General features: G+C 34.6%; 1 protein-coding gene and 1 pseudogene across 1 annotated transcript in view; both read right to left on the bottom strand.

Annotated features, from left to right (window-relative positions):
- Positions 1 to 399: 399 nt before the first annotated feature.
- The window catches only part of ARHGAP5 (Rho GTPase activating protein 5), a 98528-nt gene continuing 78237 nt past the window's right edge, over positions 400 to 20690 (bottom strand). The window contains exons 4-7 of the mRNA XM_027869977.1: positions 20200 to 20277; positions 14948 to 15079; positions 5588 to 5693; positions 400 to 4039 (exon numbers count right to left, since the gene is read on the bottom strand). Coding sequence (XP_027725778.1) covers positions 3709 to 4039; positions 5588 to 5693; positions 14948 to 15079; positions 20200 to 20277 — 647 coding nt within the window. The 3' untranslated portion in view covers positions 400 to 3708. The remainder of the gene's footprint in view (positions 4040 to 5587; positions 5694 to 14947; positions 15080 to 20199; positions 20278 to 20690) is intronic.
- LOC114048974 lies at positions 18973 to 20090 on the bottom strand (annotated as a pseudogene).

The following is a 20690-nucleotide window of genomic DNA, read 5'->3' as shown; positions in this document are numbered from 1 at the left end:
GTTAGATATTCTAGTATCATAACAGATTTTAGCTGTACCAAGACATTCTTGTAAACCATTAGAATTCATATCAAACCAAAGAAATCCTCTATCCGGTGATTACCTAGGCTTCAGAGGTCAATGTTTTAATATCTTATTTCTACTGAATGCTTATCACCCAACTTTTAATTCACTAGACAATGCAAGAAGCAGCTGACCTCCACTGATAACACACTATCAATACCACTAACTTATCTTACCTAGTGAAGTTAATTCTCATTTACACACACACACACACACACACACGATTCAGTTAAAAAACAGCCTGAGTAGACATTTTAGTTGAAAAATATAAGCTCATTTTAAAAAAATGGTGAAGACCCACTAGAACTAAAAATTATACACAGTAAGCCTCATATGTTTTATTCTTAGCATTCTTTATACAGAATAAGCTTCACTGATATTTTATTCACTGCAGCATCCTGTTGGTGGTGAAGCACATGATTACATTAATTAAAAACAAAGAAAGCGCTTTTGACTTTTTAAAATTATATATATATTTATATCCAGTTGACAAATAGCATCACAATTATTACTGTATAAAAAAACTAAAATCACCATGGAAGCTAAGGCCTAGGTTCTTATTCCAATTGTTTCCTTCTGTTTATAGTTTAGAGATATTAGAAATTATATTCCAGTACCTCAGATGGAAAGGCAAGTCCACATTATTTACATACAGGATGGAAAATAAAAGCTGCTTTTCACCTAAATCAGACTGCTGTCACCTACAGTATTTACATTACAAATGTTCAAAACTATTAACAAATACCATTTAAAACCAAAATCCACTGTACCTGGACTAATTATTTTTAAATGAATTTTATTTCTAAAAAAGAAATTAATTATAAATCACCTTGAAGGCATATAATTTGATTCCCAAATGGATATATCTACTGAATGCATAAATCAGAGTAGCAATAAGCCTATGTATCTTAATCTAGATATGGCTCTTGAAGCCCAATAGTGTAACAATTAGACATAGGAAGCATTAATGAAAATAATGGCAATTCATATATCTTGTGAATTTATTCATTACTTTCCTTAAAATTTAATTGTTAAAAGTCCATTGTGACGCTCCTTTCCCCCACCAATTTGGATACTGATGAAATATATGAGATTATTTAGTCCCTTCTTTTAATCTTCTAACGTTTCATATAATAATATGCCCCTTGCCTTCCAGCTGTTCCAGAGGAAAGCAAATACTTAAAATACCTTTTCAATACTTAAAACATAAAACTAAGCTCTGGACAAAAACAATATAAGTAATTCAGAGTTATATATTGTTTTAAGTAGCTACTTAATTTTCAATCAATGTTAGTGAAACTTGCTAATTGGGCCAACTATGGGAGTATTTAGATGGACTCACTGTGAGTGTCATGTCTATGATAGAATAAAAAGAAAAAATTAATGTCAATTTTTCAGAGCTGTATTATGTGGTTAATGTGGAAAATGGTAAATGCTAGTTGTAACATAACAAAAATGGTACTGTATGCAGATGAAATTTAAATTATCATAGCTTACTATATATACTAGTATAGCAAAAAACAGAAATAGTATAAAGTGAGATTCACATCACAGTAGGAAGTTATATTAGACTAAATATGAAGATATGGACAGTTGAAAAATTTCCTTTTAGCCTACTTCCAAAAGAAATAGTCAGGCTTTTTTCCTGTACATAGTTTGATGCTTTGTCTATACCATATATAGTAGAAAAATAAATTCTTTAGCAACCTAGAAACAGTTTATAAAACTCTTAAAGTTTAATTTTTTTTGCTATCCATGCCAATGTTAAACTGACAGCTATAAATTAAAGCTATATAGACAACAGGTATAAGTAATATAGAACAAGTTAAGAATACTACATTTACTGGACAGTTTTTTAAATTATTGTACTTTCTCAATTCCTGTGTGCTTTGCAATAGGAATAATAGGGCTTTTGTTTTCTTAGAAAAGATAATAACTTGCAAGAATATAACACATAAGATAATTTATAATATACATGTACTTCAACAGCAGCCTGGTTCATGTCAACATCTTGATTCAGAATGATTAATCCAAGTTAAAATTAGAAGTACAATACCTAGGACATAACAGTTGGGAAAGGCAATTTTTATTTTAGGAAAAGGGAGCAAATCAAACTCTTAAGAACTTTAAATCTCAAAATCATCTATTTACTATATAATACATAGGACGATCTTAAAATTTCATCATGAATGAAGAATACAACAACCAAATAGCTTTTCTTTTACCACAAAAAACGTACCCTAGCAGCTGAAAACAAACCGAATTCTTTCCTTTCCAGACAAAAATGGCATAGTGTTCATAGAACTCGAGAAAAGCCTAACAAAAAAGTTTACAGCCGCCTAATTCTGAAAATTTATCCATAATTTATCACTTTGTAAGTTGCATTATCACTAATAAAATATTTAAAATGAAAAAAGCAGCATTGTTTTACAGCAAAATTGGTACCAACATCAAAGAAAAAAATGTATAAAAATGGTGCAAAAGTAATTTTGAAATTTTAGTACAACATACCACAGAAAAGAATATGAATACAAGTTTGTAATTTTATATATACACTCCAAAGAGGCAGTCAGTACCCAAAGTATTTATTGCTATATTAGCAATGGATTTTTGTATATATTTAAAGGGCCACATAAAAATAGATTTTAAAGAACAGATTAAATTCATGTCCTAGATTAAAACATTGTTTGGTTTAAAGAATTTTACTACAACAAATTTTATGCTTATGTATGAAAAGTTACATAACCTTATATGAAAATGTCATGAGCTATTTTCTACACACTAAATGTATTCCCCAAGAGGGAAAAAATTAAAATATCTAAAATATATTAGATTAAGTTTACAAGACCATCCATGATCTTTTAAACATGCATTTGTTTACAGAATTAACAGGATACAAAATGTTTATCTCATTAATGGAACATAAGGAAATAAGTAGATGACATCTGATTTTTTTTGCACAATATTCTAAATTCACTTTTGCCACAAGCATGTCCTTGGTATTGTGCTACAAGAAATAAAAACTATGTTTACCCTACCCCTCATCGAATTGTCCACAGGTTTACTCAGAAGATGGAAGGTGCAGGAACGTAATATATTTCAACAGTGCACTTTTTCCTTCTTTCCAACACTGCCCCAAGCTTGATGTAAGTAACTTGACGTTATAAAATAACTATAGCTGGGCTTTAATGTTTGAATGGAAATTAAGTTGCCCAAATATCACATGAAATTAAAAGAAAAAGCAGCCATAAAGCAGGCTGAAAAGCACTGAATGTTTCATAAATGTGAGTTTTTAAATCATTTAATTTCTATAGAAAAATTTTATTCACAATATATTGAGGCAGAAATTGCCAAAGGAATGATATAGTGATTGCAATAAGATTACATGCAGCAGCAGTAGCTTTGTACTTTATAGTTATTTTTGTTTAAAAAAATTAAACCTCTCCAGTCATGCTTATCACATGGTCTTGATCTGCAGTGGAAATGAAGAAGGAATATGATACAGTTATAAGAGAAAGATGTTCCCTCAGTATGAACATGAATTATTTGTCAGAAATGTGAAATACACTATTGTACCCTGAAACATGCATGTCTAGCTTTGCTTGTTTTCTTTTCAATGCCAGGCTGCCTGCAATCATCTCCTACTTATATAATACCAAGAGGATCTGCTTGTAATTGTGGTTGTATTAGCTGAGGCTGCAATGGTGGTGGTAACTGAAGTGGTACCATTGGTTCCACCAACTGTCCAGTATTTGAAGGAGGTGGCTGAGATGCCACAGAATTAGCAGTTTCTACAATTTCTCCATTGTAAAAGAAAAACTGACACTGCTGAATAAAAGTTTCTACAACAGACTGATGGATTTTAGTGGTGGACAGAAACTCTCGATTTTCAAAATCAGGTCTCATCAGAGTTGGCCAGAAACAGATGGATAAGTTGTCTGCTGTCATAAGGTTGATTTTATTTTGCTGACTAACCCTGTAAAAGAAGAAAAAAAAATATACACATTTACATGTGAATAGAAAAACATAGAATTTTAAACCAAGAAATTTCCTTAGAAATAACATAATCCCACTAGAACCCAAATTTCAAATTTAAAGCAGCTTCTCTCTGTCCTACCCTTCTAGTAAAAACTGCCAGCAAACAACCAATTCTTATGTTTTTTGCAGCCTAAGCGCTTAGCACTGTGCCTGCCAAATAAGAGTATTTTTTTTTAAAGCTCCTAGGATAGGTTTCCTTTGTTTGGTGTTCCTTGAAATAAGTAATTTATAAATGGAAGCAGTTTCTTTTATTCCATTGGAAGAATAGGCTTCTCAAAGAAATGAGGACAAATTACAACTTAGGTTAATTTTTCCACTGATACTGAAGAATACTAAAATTGTAGATCAAAATCTCATAATAAATCACACAGAATTTCACTCAAAATCTCGTCTTAATTGTTAATCTTCGAAACTAGTGAACATTTCCCCCCTAAAGACACCCTATACTCTGTCAACTTGCATTCTTAAGAATATAATACATATTTTTGGCATTTTTGTGCCCTCCCCACTCCCTACCCCCAAAGCCAAGCTCACTGCATATTTTTTCTCTCTCTCTACACATACACACACAATCACAGCCTCTTAAAATTATCTTAGAGACTGTTTAAATTCAACGTCCTAATTTTACAGATGAAGGTTACAAGGCTCAAAATTTAAGTGACTTTGTCCAAGGTTTTAAACTAATTAGTTTCAGAACTGGGACTGGAACTGAAGCTTCTTAACTTTTAGTTTCTAATGAATTTATTCCCCCCAGTTTTATATGCAATTTATAAAATTCTATTTTTTAGTATTTGTCCAGGGCAACACTGTGCCTTGATTCTTAATTATTCACATTCACGGAGGTGAATCATGGCACAAATAATTCCTAAATCAAAAGACGCCAATACCTTTTCTCCTCATAAAACTACTTTACAAATCATGCCTTTCTTGGGTTGACATTAGGATAATGTATTTCAATGGATAATGTGAGAAATGGTTCAGAAATGTCTTGGATAGCAAAAAGAAATAAGAACAAAGCAAGACAAAAAACAACTTGCTAAGAAAACCCCACTAATGGATAATCCAATATGATTGACTCAACATGGAAAGAAAATAAAGCACATGTAACTCTCATGTCCATGGTTAAAAAAAAAAAAAAAGACAAAAGCAGAAATAGTATAATGCAAAAGAAAGAGCATAGGGGGCCCAGGATTCTAGGGTTCTAACAATGAATTACAAAGTCCTTTTGGTCTTAGTCTCATTATTTGTAAATAAAGGTTGCTCTCTAAGTTCCTTTCTAGTTCTAAAATCTCATTATCTATGAAACAATGAAAAACATACTCTGAAATCATAATTAAAAACAAGTTAAAACTCCACCTATGTTATATAACTTGTGACTTCAAATTAGCTTTTTAACCCATTTATCACTATGGCTACTAATATTTCAACAGTATTACAGCAAATGTGCATTACATGTATTATAAAAATTACTGAGATACACAGTTACCTGTTTAGATGTGTTATTACATATTTGAATACATCATAGTTAACAGGATGGAATTTCTTCAAAATCTCTTTCAAAGCATTAAGTCGTTCTGTCTTATCCAGGATTTCTGTAAAAATAAAGTAATTGTGTTTTGGGAGGAAAAAATGTACAAAGTCTCTTAAAGCATTTGATAATGCTATTATAACTACTGCAAAATGCAGCTAATACAACTATTACATTAAGTACTTGCTATATACTGTAGTGTCTATTCTAATACACACACACAATAAAACTATTTTAAAACTTAGAAATTAAGTCTAACACAAGATCCTAAAAAATAATTACAACAAAACTTGCTGGGTGTCAGTAACTGTTTCAATATCCCTATTTTATAAGGCAAAGTTACCATTAAGGTTCAAAACATTCCTCCCTAGTAGATGAACTGGACACTGCCATTATTGGCTCATATACCTACATAACACTGTCAAGAGTGTGAAGCTATGAACAGATAGCATATGTGGAATTCCTATATTAGATATAATGATTTATATAATTTTTGTTCAAATTATTATGATCTTTTAAGGGCATATTTTTTATTACTTCAATGGATTCATAATCTCATAAGTAGAAATATTCCTTCCATTGATGGAGGCTGCAACATACTTATACTTTCTCATCCTATGTGATTTTTGTTCATGCTATCTCAACGAGTGATAAAATCATGGAAGCATTCCTTTTATTTTAGTTGTTAGTACTCTCCTGTGATGTCTCCCTCCTCAAATCACCTTATATTTACTATTTCTCCCCAACTCCAAGGAGAATGTACCCCCCCCCAAGAGCAGGGACTGTTCCTTCATTTTTGTTTATATCCCCAGGGCACAGCATAGAGTAAGTAGACACTTAATAAATGCTTGTTTAAATGAACTAAAGAATGTTCCCAATGCAATGCACTCGGAAGCCTTCTAGGTTTTTTAAGATTTCATGGAAACCAATAATGCACTGGCCTGTCCATTTGTTTTTACATTCTAGTCCTCAGTGCATGGCTGGCCTGCCTCAGTCATTAACCATGCTAATTCTACTTCTTTTTTTGTAAGCCATTGTTGGTATACATTCCAGCCTATGTACACTCATATATCTCTTCACTGCCCTTTGTTCTTCTGTCTTTTCAGCTGTGTCCAACTCTTTGTGACCTGGTTTGGGGTTTTCTTTGCAAAGCTACTGGAGTGGGTTTGCCATTTCCTTTTGCTCATTTTACAAATGAGGAAACTGAGGCAAACAGGGTTAAGTGACTTGCCCAGGGTCACATAGTTAGTGTCTTGAGGCCATATTTGAACTCAGGAAGATAAATCTTCCTTGACTCCAAGCCTAGTGTTACTCTGGTTGTTTAATTTTTTTGTTGTTGCTTTTTCCCCACTTAACAGTATTTTATATTTTCTAATTACATGTAAAGAAAGTACCTGGTATTATCCTAACAATGATTTTCTACATATAAGGCATTATAGGCTTCTAGTGTCTGATGTCTTCATTGTGACCATTTTTTAGGAATAATGTTATCCATGATCTTGAATATTTTTTTAAATGCCTTTCCTTCTTTGAGATGTGAAATAAATTCTTTAAGCCTCCTGCATGGATTTCCTGTGAGGATTTTAGTATGGCCAAACAATTCAGTGACCTACTTCCTGGTAATAAGCCTTTCTGAGCTAGTTTGATATGTAAGGACACAGACAGTTTTGGGTATTGTCAGGGCCATACTCCCTTGTTGAGGCCTGAACAAGTCAGAGCTTACACTGTTAGCATAGTTTTTGTGAACCCAGGAGTAGGAATATATGGAATATATTTTTGATTCTTCGGGTAAACACAAACCAAAGACAGAATACAAGTCTATTGCCAGTGCAATATCATTGACAAGAATTCCTAGAAAGAGAGGGATAAAGCTAAACTTTATAAAGAAAACTTTATTAAAAAAACTGGATCAATGCCTACAGTTGTAGACATGTAGACATAGTGCCTGTAGACAGCTATGAAAAATGATGAGGTACTAATGATGTATGACAGATTAAGATTTCCTTCCTTTATACTCTTAAAACTCTCACTTAATCTTGTAACTGTAGAAAACTAAACTTACCTCACATTCCCTTATAGAACTGGTTGGGGTTTTTTTTTGTTTTTCAACTATAGCAAAAACTTTACAAACTCAAATTTAGACATTTCAAAGTCAGAATCAATTAAAGAACACTTTTATCACAATTAATTACAGAGTATTAAAGGGTCTAACCAAGCATTGTATAAAGATACACTTGTGGGAGTTACTTCAAAGAACAAGGAGATACTTTAAATGTGAATGCCAATTTTAAGTAAATGCCCTAAGAATGTTTATAAAGCCTAGTCTTCAAATACCATATATAATTTTCTGGCTCTTGTGTGTGTGTAAAAATTATTAAGGAAAAATCTGTTTATTCCTGTTTTCTAGTTTTAAAAATCAGAAATAGATATATATTCTACCAAAAGCTTTTTTCTGTACTTATTGACAATTATATGAAATCTGTTCTTCCTGTTATTAATATGGTCAATTTTAATTGTATTATTCATAATATTGAGCCAACCTGATATAAATACAACTTGGTGAAAGGTATAATCTTTGTGAAATGATACTGCATTCTCTTTGCAAATATTTTATTTAAAAATATTTATTATCACTTCATATTAGGAATGCTGGTCTGCAGTTTTCTTTCTATTTTGACTCTCCTTGGTTTAGGTATCAAGATGTTATTTATATCATAGATGGAATTTGAAGGGATTCCTTTTTTTTTTTCTATTTTTGAAACAACATGTATAACGTCTGAATTGTCCTTTGCACGTTTGACAGAATTCATTCATATATCCATCAAATCCTTGGGGATTTTTTCCTTAGGAATTCATTTATAACTTGCTGAATTTCTTTTTCTGAGATTAAGTTTTTAAAATTTTCTATTTTGTGTTTTATTAACATGGGTATTTTATATTACACATAATATGCAAGTTTTACTGGTATGAGGCAAGACAAAATAGTTTCTAATAATATCTTTTATTTCATTATTAATTTTCCTTTTTAACATTTGTAATTTGGTTTTTCTCTTAAAAATTAAATTCTTTTAAAAATTAAATTAATGGTTTTTATGTTATTTTTTCATAAAATAACTTCTGGTTTTAGTAATTCAATGTTTTTTTATTTTCAATTTTGTTAATCTCTTCTTTGATTTTTGGTATTTCTTTTTTTATTGTGGTTTTTTATTATTTATTTTTATGGTTTGGGGTTTATTTTTTAGTTATATGCCCAATTAAGTGATAGATCATCTTTTGTTAATAGTTTATAGATAAAAAATTTCCCCTAAGGACTGCTTTGGCTGCATAGTGAAAACATTAGTATATGGTCTCAATATTGACATTATCTTGTTTCTGAGGTTTTTATGCCCAAATACAAGGTCAATTTTTGTAATGTTAACTGTAGCTGAGAAAAATGTACATTCCTTTCCTTTGCAATTCAATAATCACTAGAGAAGCTATCATATTTACCTTTTCTAAAATTCTATTTGAATCTTTAAATTCTTTTTTATATTTTGGATAGAGTTGTCTTGCTCCAAGAAAGTGACACTGAGGTCTCCCTATAATTATACTTTAAATACCCATTTCTCACGGAAATTCTTTTAGCTTTTCCTTTAAGTAATTAGAAGGTAAACCATTTTAAGTACTGAAATCACCTGTGACACCTTTCAGGAATATGTGGTTTCCCCATTTAATTTTTTTAAACAAGTCTATTCTTTTTGTTGCCTTGCCTCCAATCATGATCATGATTGCTACTATTCCCAACTGTTTTGGGTTCAGTTCAGTTGAAGCAAACTAGATTTTGTTCCAGCCCCTTCTTTTAACTATTCTAGTCTTTCTATCACATGATTCTTATTAACAACATACTATTGGATTCAGCTTTCTAATCCATTTTGTTTTCTTCTTCTATTTTAATAAGTTCATCTCATTTACATTCACACTCAGGAATGTGCTGGTCTATGTTAAACAACATGCCCTCCAAAAAAAAAATGCACGTAGGACAATTAATTTTAATTTGCATTATTAACATTTTCTCCATCACTTTCCTAAGTCTAGAACAATGCAATGAATCAAGTCCTGATTTGTAGCACTTGCTGACTTCCAAAATGTAAATGCTCCCATTGCAAATTTAACAATCATCACTTATCAGCTAATATGAGCTGGCTCCAGCATACCCCTATACTTTTTCCTCTCTTTGTTCCCCATTCCCTCTTTACAAAGAAAAGTAACATGGGACATGATTGTGTTCGGCAATGATGCCCTATGCTTGATGCAGTGCAATTCCCCAGTCCTTTTTCTCTTCTCTCCACCTATATCCCCAATAACAGATTCTTATTCCTTTGCATTTTCTTTCCTTCTCCCTCTCCCTGATCCCCTAGATAAGCAGAATGCATTTCTACCTCAGACTCCGTGTATGTATTCTACCTTACAATGACCAGTTCAGATGAAAGAGAGGTTCAAGTCATACCTGCTCTCTGCACCCTTTCCTTGTCTGCACAGATCTCTACTAGTATACCCTGATTATGTGAGATAAGTTGCCCCACTTTCTTTCCCTTTCTTCCCTAGTCTATTCCTTTTTTCAAAATTTTCCCCTTCTTCTTAGATGATCAAATATAACAAGATCAGTCATGGGTCCTCTGTGACTGAAGCCAAAAGAGTTATATACATAGAGTTCCTCCTGATTATTGACTTGTATTTACATTTTTAATGTTCCCCATTATTCCCATGCTTATATTTCAAAGTTTTTACTCAGCTCTGGTCTTTTCATCAGAAAGGCTTTTAAATTCTTCTGTTTAAAGGTACATTTTCCCCTTGTAGTTTATACTTTATATGTACTCAGCTTTGCTGGGTAAATTGTTCTTTCTTAAAAGCCTATACCTTTTGGAACACCACATTCTATGTTTTCCATTCCTTTGTAGTGATGGCTGCTAAACAGCATATGTTCCTAATTATGGCTCCTTCGTACTTGAATTATTTTATTCTGGCTGCTTCCAGTATTTTTAACTTTGACCTGGAAGCTCTGGGTAGTGGCTATATTTTTGGGAGTATTCATTTTGAAGTTTCTTGCAGGAGGTGACTGATGGAGTCCTTCTATTTTCATTTTATGCTTGGTTCTAAGAGATTCAAGCATTTTTAATTTTTTAAAATATGTCTGGGTTTTTTTTTTTTTTTTGGTGTGTGGGGCATGGTGTTCAGGTAATGTAATGGTATTTAAACTTTTCCTCCTTGATCTATGAACTGCTCATTTGTGTTTACTTTTTAATTTTTCTTTTCGTCCTGCATTTGAACATCAAAGTCTCTATGCAGTTTTGTACTTTTCATCAGGAATGCTTGATATCCTTTTATTTTTATGTAAGGTCCATTTTCCCCCCTGTAGGATTATACTCTTTTTTTTTGTTTTGTTTTGGTTTTTTTTTTGCTTTTTGGTGAGGCAATCAGGGTTAAGTGACTTGCCCAGGGTCACACAGCCAGAAAGTGACAAGTGTCTGAGGCCAGATCTGAACTCAGCTTCTCCTGAATCCATATCTGCTGTACCACCTAGCTGCCCCTATACCTAGTTTTGCTGGGTAATTTATTCTTGGTTGTAACCCTATACCTATTCTTTGCTTTACATAATACGTTCTAAGCTCTTTGTTTCTTAAAAATATTGGTTGCTAAATCTTCTATGATATTGACCCTTTCTTAATACTCAGGACTTTTTTTTTCCCCTAGCCACTTTCAGTATTTTTCTTTGACCTAGATGCCCTGTATTTTGGTTATAATATTTCCAAGAGTTTTTATTTTGAAGTGTTTCTAGAGATATGTAGTAGATTTTCACTTTGCCCTTTGGTTTTAATAGATCTTGGGAGCTTTCTTTAATGATTTCTTAAAATATAACATCCAGATTCTTCTTTGCTTGTGGCTGGCTGGTACTCCATTGATTCTTATATTCATGATTTTTTTGTCAGGTCAGTTTTTGTTATTAAATACCTTAAATTTTCTTTTCTTCCCCCAGTTTTTCTTTTTCCTTTGCTTTAATACTTCTTATGGTTACACAGTATATAACTTCAGTTTAGTTTATTCTCATTTTCTTACTAATATAAAATTTTGTACCTCGTGTTAAGTTATTAGATCTTTTTCCAAATCTTTCTTCTCTAGTGCTCCTTTTTTCCATGTCTTTCCTTTAATGTTTCCACCTCATTTGTAACATTACTTTAAAGCTTTCTTTAAAAATAAATTAAGATTCTTCCTTTATTTCTTCAAGGAATTATAACTGATTATCTGGTCAAGCTGTGTTCTTCTCTAAGGCTTTGATTGTGGGCATTTTGGAATTATTCTCTTCCTCTGAATTTGTGTTTGGGGCATTTGTCACCATAATAGATCTTGATTGTTTTTTGCTTATTCATTCTTCCAAGCCTTACTTGTTTGATTGGGAATCTGTGTTATAGTCAAACTCTGCAGACCTGTGGCAGGACTTTTAAAGCCTTGTATAGTACCGGATTCTTACTTGTAGTCTTTGTGCTATGTTCTCCAGGTACTAAATGCTACGTTCAAGAATCACTGGGGGTTTTTGAAAGGAGGAGCTCTGAATTTTAAGCAAGCCTTATAAGATCAAATCATTGATCACTGTACTTCTTAGGTACTTCAGAGACTATTCTCCCTCCAGACTCAGATTTAGGTCTAAGCAACAAACACAGACTTGATTATAGATAGAGCTCCAGAAGATTTTTCTAGTCCCAGCCCTGCAAGCTAGCTAGAAGTTTGTGCAGGTTCAGAGTGACCATGCTGCCCACTTACCTGTTCTCTCAATCTGTGAACTGAATTCACTGTTTTGCTCTGGGATTAGAAACCTTGGAGTCACCGCCAGCTGGCCAGCCTAGCACTGGGTATGAGCCTGGTCTCAGTTTTTGATACTGCTATGGGGTCAGAATCATAATGTTATAGCCCTCTTCTGAGCCAAGGACTGAGTCCATGATCTTTTATATGGGTCAATCGGACAGTACTGTGGTCCTGGGTGCCGAGTCGGTAATCCTCTCTCTAAGGTCGGCTCAATAGCATTGTGACCTTATTCTTAGTCCGAAGTCTGGGTCAGATATCTTTATCTAACTCTTTCCCAGAGTTTTAGGACAGAACCCACTTGCCTGTATGTTGCATTTGTGATCTTAGGCTGGAAAGATGACTCATTGTGGTTTTCCCTCAGATTTCCTAATCATTATTCAGACTGGCACTGTTGTTAGGTCTTCTTGGAATAGCTATAGGGGGAACTGGGCTGTATTGTGTCATCCTACTCTGCCATCTTGGCTGGTCTGCTGAAAAATTATTCTTTCTCCCAGAAATCAGTCAAGAAAAGGTATAAGATGCCAATAATCCTCATTAGATATTTGTTCACTGACAAAAGTATCTAAATCAGGATACAGTGTCTTTGTTAAGTAAAGATTATATAATTTTTAAAAAGACCTTAGTTTTGAAAATGTTACAGAATAAAATATTTCTGAAGACAGAATAAGTCTTTTCACTTTTAAGGAGACTGTTCTGTCTTTTACTTTGATCACACAAGCCACTGAAATTACACAGTTCTCTTGCCACACATACTACATAAGTATACATTTATATGTACACTGCATACACATCTCACCAAATTTCATTAGCTATATACTATCCGTACAATAACAGAAGTCACCAATGTCTTCCTGACACAGAAGGAAAAGAAGAATATCAATACCTCATAGCAAACATGACATCTGAAATATTTTCAGTTAAAACACTGACAATAAAGATTTTATTAATAATTAAGAGTAAAAGGAGGTAATAAAATATATTGAGAAAAATGGTTAATTATGTATAAATATAATATGCCTAAAATAAGTATATTTTCATGTTACAGATACAACATTACTGCTAAACTCAAATATCTACAGCATTAGATTGTATTCAACAATGGTCTGGCTAGCTATCAATTCATGTTTCAAATTGAACAAGTTTCAACAGAAGAAATCAAGTAGAGTTAAAATGTTTTCTAACATATATATGCTTAATGATTCCCAAATGGTTTCATCACCACCGTATGCTTTACACAAAGAAAATTCTCTGAATTACATTACTCTCCATACAAACTATCTGGGAAATGGAAACAAAAACATGTATAATGTTTCCATTACACAGTTAAATCAAATTAAAATATCACTATCACTTTAAAAATTCCACATACAGACAGTTCTTGTTGCATAAATTGGCATCATGCAAATTTGACTTTATGTAAAGAATTCTGAAAGAGATCCATATTACAGTACTATACTCTCTCCCTCTCCATTCCTACCCTTCTGCTCAATACTCCATAGCCTCCTACCCTCACCTTCCCCACCAAAAAACAAAAACAACCAAACCAAAAAACCCTTCAGGAGAAAGTAGAATGGATGCAGAGAGACTGTCCCTATCACCAGTTCTGTCTTGGCTTAAAAATCTCCAAGGCTGAGACCTTTGCCCCACTCCACCCACCCACCCTGGGTCTGAATTCCATCTGTCCACACTCCAGTATTGCAAATCTGTCCCTGGCCTCTGAATATCACCTGCTCTCTCCTAGCCGCATCTGTGCCTAGCCTCTACATGTATCTCCCACACTCCCACCAGGTTTAGGTTCTGGCCAGGCCCCAATGTGGTTGGACTCAGCCCGGACATGTTCTTCTTCCTGCTCTCACTTCTCTGTCCCCGGCTGCTACATGTCCTCAGAACCATGTGCCAGCCCCCTACCTCCATGGGTGTGTATCCCCTTTCCTGCCTCCCTTCCTTCCCCATGTCCACAGGCATACTCACATTATGTAAAAATTGTTCTAAGTACTTTATATAAAGCATGAACTGTCTAACTCCCAAAGTGTTTCATGCCTCAATTACTTGGAATAGCTCTATAAGGACACAAGTACACTAGCTAGATTACTGCAAATAATCTAAGAAATGGAAATTTTAAGAATTTATCATGGCTTCTTCATGTAATAACTTCTATTAGCTAGCCAAATAACACCAAAATGTCACTAAAAAACCCCAAAACTTAAAAATTTGATAACTGAGAACTGCTTTTATCTGTTAAAAACGCAGATGATGGAAACCAAAATGTAGTTTTAGGGTTTCAATTACTTGAATGTCTACATGATTCAGTACTGGATAGATTTATTTAATTACTTTTGAATATCCTCAAGTTCTAGTAAAATACATCTCTAAGAGGTTAAATTGCTAAATCAACTAAATCTTTTAGAGAAATCATAAAGTTAATGTCTACTATTTGGTAATCTAGAATAATCCACAAAAAGCAAGAGGTTTATTACTTACTTGAGGCTTCTAATAGCTCTGGATGAAGAGAATATGGAATTAAAGGATCTGGCAAATCAGCAAAGAAAGCTTTAAGTGCTCCAGCAACAGCATTTACTGTCACTTCCATTGATACCAGATTAATATTATGATCTACAAAACAAAAATGAAATGACAATTTAACAGCTGAAGTATTATGAAAACAAGATGCTTTTGGAAATCTGTTTTAAACAAATGATTCAAATGTACTCTGCAAAAAGTGAAATACCACTAACATTCAAATATGTCAAAAAGGCTAGTTCTTGCTCGCCACTTAAGTCTTTAAGGACTTTTCTTAAATTTGAAAGCCTATGTGTTATTTATCCTAGAATTCCTACTGATTAGGATTAAAAAGGATGTGTCTGAATGAATTACAATTAAAATTATTATGATAAATGTCAATACTTTTCTTCTACATTAATGAAATGATGGCCAGTTACTCTATCAACAATTATGAGAAAAATTTAAGCATTTATCTCTATATTCTATCATTTAATAGTTAATACATCATATTTGTACAGTGAAAGAATTTAACAAAAAAGATGCAAACTACAAAAAATGCAAAATATTTCCACAAGAGCATTCAGAATTTTTATTGAAATATATTACATACATTTAAATTCAAGTAATTAAAAACTCAAAGCTATTGAAATACATTAGGTTGTTCAATGAACGCTTTTAAATATTATTAGGAAATGTTAATATTTAAAATGGGGTCATTTTGGTTAAAAACACTACATAGAAAATGAAATGTTTCTCAACAGAATGAGTGAAAAATGTATATTTCAGTATAGGGGAGAAACCATTAATAGAAAGACATTTAGGTATTTAACAAATAAGTTTTAGAGGATGTTTAGGTACCTATCAAGCATCAGCCGGTTACAAAATCTGTCCTCTTGGTTAATATGGATAGACAGTAATAAATGGACACTAACTTTATCTTGAAGTCATTAAAAAATAAGAATGAGCTTTGCTAAAGAATAAAAAATAAATCTGATCCAGTTTTCACTTAAAGAAAGGCTGTCCTTCTAATTTATTATGAATTAACGAAATGATAGGCAGCATGGTGTAATGGCCTTGAAGTCAAAAGAACTGATTTCAAGCCCCACCTCAGACATATATTGGCCAGTGTAAATCCTAGAAAGTCACAACTTCTTGGTGCTCAGGCAGCTCTCTAAATTTCAGACAAGGAAATGATCTGCATTGGTAAAGAAAGTTCCTCACTGAGAGCTCTCCATACCAATGAAATCACAGGATTGTTGCTCCTTTCCCTTCCCTTTCAGACCTTTCACGTTTCTTTCATTAATTCAGGGGAATTAATGAAAGAAACGTGAAAGGTCTGATATTAATTTTTTCTTTTTTTTAAAGAACTATATCTTATATAAATTATTGTACTTTGCATATAACATACCACTAATCAATACATTCCTATGTTGCTGAAGTTCGTTTTGTTCTGCACAGATTCATTTATATTTTCTTACTGGCTACACATCTCTGACACTGCTGAATAGGATCACATACAAAAGGAACAAATTTGTAAACTTTACTTTCGTTAGCATTAGGTTATAAACAATTAATTCAAGTCTCTATTCTAGCTTCCTTCTATTCAATTCAAAACATCCCAGAATCTAAATTCATACTAGTAATCTTAGGATAAAAAAAAATTTTCCCTCCTTTCTAAAGCTACCCTCATGATGTATGTTCACCTACTTGTTTTGTTTCTGAATCACATGAACTCAAGAGTTAGAAGAGATCTTGGAAAACACAGTCCAAAACAAGAATCAATGTTACAACACACCTGACAAGTAGTCATTCAGCCTTTAATAATAATAGCTAACATTTACATAGCACTTTACATAGATGATCTCATCTGAACCTGATAACAACCCTTTGAGTTGAGTGATGTTATCATATTCAAGCTTTTGACTGAAGACCTACAGTGAGAGAAACACCTTCCCACCAAAACATCCAACTTAGTTTTTTGATAGCTCTAATTATTAAGAAGTTTTCCCTAACATGAAACTTAAAGTTGCCTCTCTGTATCTTATAACCATTCACTGCTCCTACTTCTGTCCTATATGACCATATAATACAAGTTTATTCCAGTTTCCATGCACAGGGCACCTTTAAACTCTTGAAAAAGCTATCATGTTCCCCCAAATGTTCTCTTTTGCGAGATATTCACCCTCAATTCCTTCAACTAGTTCTCATCTAGTACGATCTTGAGATCCTTCAGCATCCAGGTTGCCCTCCACTAAATGTACTCCAGCTTATCAATGAACTAATTTTTAAAATTTTGGTGCCCAGAGCTAAACATAATGCTTAAGAATGGACTGACTATGAAAAAGTAAAAAAGAATTATCCTCCCTCTAGTGCAGGATGCTATAGCATTTCCTAATGAAAACTAAAATGACAGTTCTGACAGCCATATTGCACACTATTCACAAATAAAACATAATACTAGATATAGAGCTGGGAAAGAACTTGAGGAAACTGAGGTTCAAAGCTTTTTCCAAAAGGCTCTTGACTTTTCCAAGAGCTGAATTTCAAACACAGATCATTTGATTCCTGACTCAACACTCCTTCCACTATACTACACCACCATACTAAGCTAGCAGTACTTCTGCAGACAAACTGCCATCCAGCCAGGCCCTCCTCCATTTTGTGCTCATGAAGATGACTGAACTTTATTCCTATTAAGTCTCCTATTCAATGATCACTAGCCTATCAAGCTGTTTTTGGATCCTGATTCTATCATCCAATATGTTCGCTGTCTTAGTTTTGTATGATCTGAAAATTTCTAAAGCACAGTATGAAGACTTCTATCCAAATTATCCTTCCCAGTGGTAACTCTAAGACAAATATGTCTCTTAGCATTAGAATCCAGTTTTTAATTTAAATCCATTCTTTGTGCATTTGTGTAAAGGCATTGGGGGCTGGGGATTTTATTGCTGTGTCCTTTGCTGGGTTTTGTCCCCTGCTAATTTCTGAGCATCTCTACTACTGGAGTTTTTCCTACACTATGGATACTCTGTATGGCAGTTAGCCTAGTGGATATAAGCAGTTTTTTCCTTCTCCTTTCCTTTTCAGTTTATATATTAGATTCAGTAATTTATTAGATTTTTAACACTGTAGAAAAGTGTATTCTTATAAGTCCTTCTTAGGTGTATTCTATTCCTGGACAAGAGTATACCATTCCATTATTTTAAGGAACCCTTTGTTTTTCCTTTTTATGTCATTTTCTTGTACAGGGACCAGCTGTCTTTATATGAACATAAAGCACCTATATTCCCTCCCTTGAAGAAATTTTTACTTGACCTAGTTGCCTTTTTTTTTTCTTTGAGGTAGCACCCCTTTATTGAAGCTTATGATGTGCTGGACTTTTGGCCCCTACAAACTGAAAACAACATAGAGATGCATTGGCAACAGCAGGTGACACGAAGTGGGCTGGAGAGTGCCCACCCCTGGACACCGCAGCAGCAACGGGCACAGCATGGGGCCAGGAAGCAGGGGGTTCAAGGGGAAATGCCCTGCCCTGGTCTCTGTTTCACCTTCAGAAAACCCAAGTCTGTCTAATATAAAATGACACACAACAAAGTGAGGAGAATATATACGGTGGTAAGAGATGAGCTAGTGCTAACATAAGCCATCAGGAAAGGCCACAAGACTTGCCTGGATACAAAGGCCTGAGCTGACCAAGTTGCTTGTTATCCTGAGCCAAAAGGGCTGAGCCTCATATCTCCCAGGCCTGGAAGCGAGCTGAGGCTGCCCACTGGTGAGGATAGCCACAGCTGTGCGATCTCCATCCTGCTTGCTCTAGGGCCTAGGTCCTAGGGCTGACAGGGCTGGTCACTCCTCCAATGGCCACAGCATGGCAGTCACGATCAGGTTCTAAGACTCCTTTCTGAGAATGTTACCACTTAAAGAAAGAGGAGCTCTACTTTCTTTTGGGGGCAGTGGTGAGAGAAGGCAGAGGACAGGCAAGAAACTCCTTCACCGTTCCCAGTTTAGGGGGGCAGGGGAAGGTTATTCAAGGTCCCTGGATCTCCGAGGCTAGGCATCCCCTCCAGCTCTGCCCCTATGGAGAACTCATGCACTGTGTTGAAGTCACAACATCGTGAGGCTGTCATGATGACGAATTCCTCAAAGCTGAACCAGACATTGCTCTGCATCTTTGTGTCCTTCTCCCGGTCAGCACTTGCAATTGGGTGCACACTTAGATGAAGCGGTCTAGTTGCATGGCACGGTTGGCAGTAGTAGGGCAGGACCAGGAGAGCAGCAGCTGGGTGAACTGAGGGCTAAGGTTGTAGCCCATCTGGGACAGAGCTTGCTGCAGCTCACTGTAGCTGATGGAGCCTGAGTGGTCCCAGTCATATTGCTGGAAAAGGTTCTTCCACTGTTGGATGAAGGTCCATAACGCAGAGATGACAAAGAGGTCAATCCGGCCTGTTTTGGTCTTGTCAAACATGTTTATCATCATGAGGCAGGTTTCATCATTGAATGTGGACCAACTCCGGCCTGCTTGAGCTCCTTCACAGAGATGGAGCCACTGTGATCTGAATTCACTGTCTGGAACCAGGAGTAGGCTTTGGGGTTTACACCAAGAGGAATGGTACCTGCTGCTGGGCCTTGCCCATAAGGTCCTGGCTGAAGGGTATTATAGGGATTTGTAGCAGGCTGGCCATAGAGACCTCCTGGGGCAGAGCCTCCATAAGATCCTCCAGGAGCTGATGAGGGCAGCCCTCTAGTGCTGGGATGTCCACAGGCCCCGCCACCAGATGGTGGTCTGTAGGGCCCTCCAGGAGCTGGGCCTCCACAACACTCACCAGGAGGTAGCCCCTCTCCATACTGGGGATGTCCTGGGTAATAACTGCCTGGTGGGGCTCCTGGGGCCTGTTCAGCAGCTCCTGGGTAGCCCTGCCTGCACAGGTAGCTAGATATGGCGTCTGTGACATTACCCCTGCCTTTTCTAACTACCTTATCTCCTCCATTCCTTAAAATCAAAACTGTTGAACAATTTGCCTTTCATATTCCCTCTTACAGCCACTCATAAATTCCACAGAAATGGATTTGAAGGTGACTGATTTGTAACTAAATCCCATGGTTTTTTAAGGCCTCACTCCATTGAATCTCTTGGCTTACTGTACTTAACAATTAACTTACTCAAACCATTAAATTCTTACAACAAAAAAGAACAGAATTAGATTTTATGATATATAGCAGTTTATCATTACCTTGATCAAATTGCTTTTGAATGTTGTCTTGATCAGTTTTGTTCCCACTAACACGATAGAGGCCTTCAGTACAAAGTCCTTAAAGAGAAAAGAAACATGTTCAGAATAATCACATTTAAATTGTGCCTTGTATATAACAATTTATCTAAATAAAAACTGCATTAAAAATTCTGAAGCAAACTATGGCATACTTTGAAAATATGATAACAAAACATTCTTCCACATGAGAGTTTCTAAGTCAACAACTTGAATTTTAATTAGGATGTATATAAATTTTAGTATTTAATTTGTCAAAAAGTAAAATGAAGTTTAAAAGTTGATCCACTGAAGTAATAAAATCTGAAATACAAATTGAAAGTCACTTATAAAAACTTAACAGTTTTTGGTCAAGAGGCAAACTCTACTAGACTGCAAGTTCCATGAAGGCAGGGAACCTATCTTAAACATTTTTATTCTTGCTATATTTAGTTCACTTATTTTTGTATAGTACG

This window comes from Vombatus ursinus, unplaced genomic scaffold, assembly GCF_900497805.2.
Source record: "Vombatus ursinus unplaced genomic scaffold, bare-nosed wombat genome assembly UNPS02014794.1, whole genome shotgun sequence".
In the NCBI taxonomy this organism is placed as follows: domain Eukaryota; kingdom Metazoa; phylum Chordata; class Mammalia; order Diprotodontia; family Vombatidae; genus Vombatus; species Vombatus ursinus.
The sequence above is the reverse complement of the archived record's forward strand: the minus strand, read 5'-3'. Positions and strand labels throughout refer to the sequence as shown.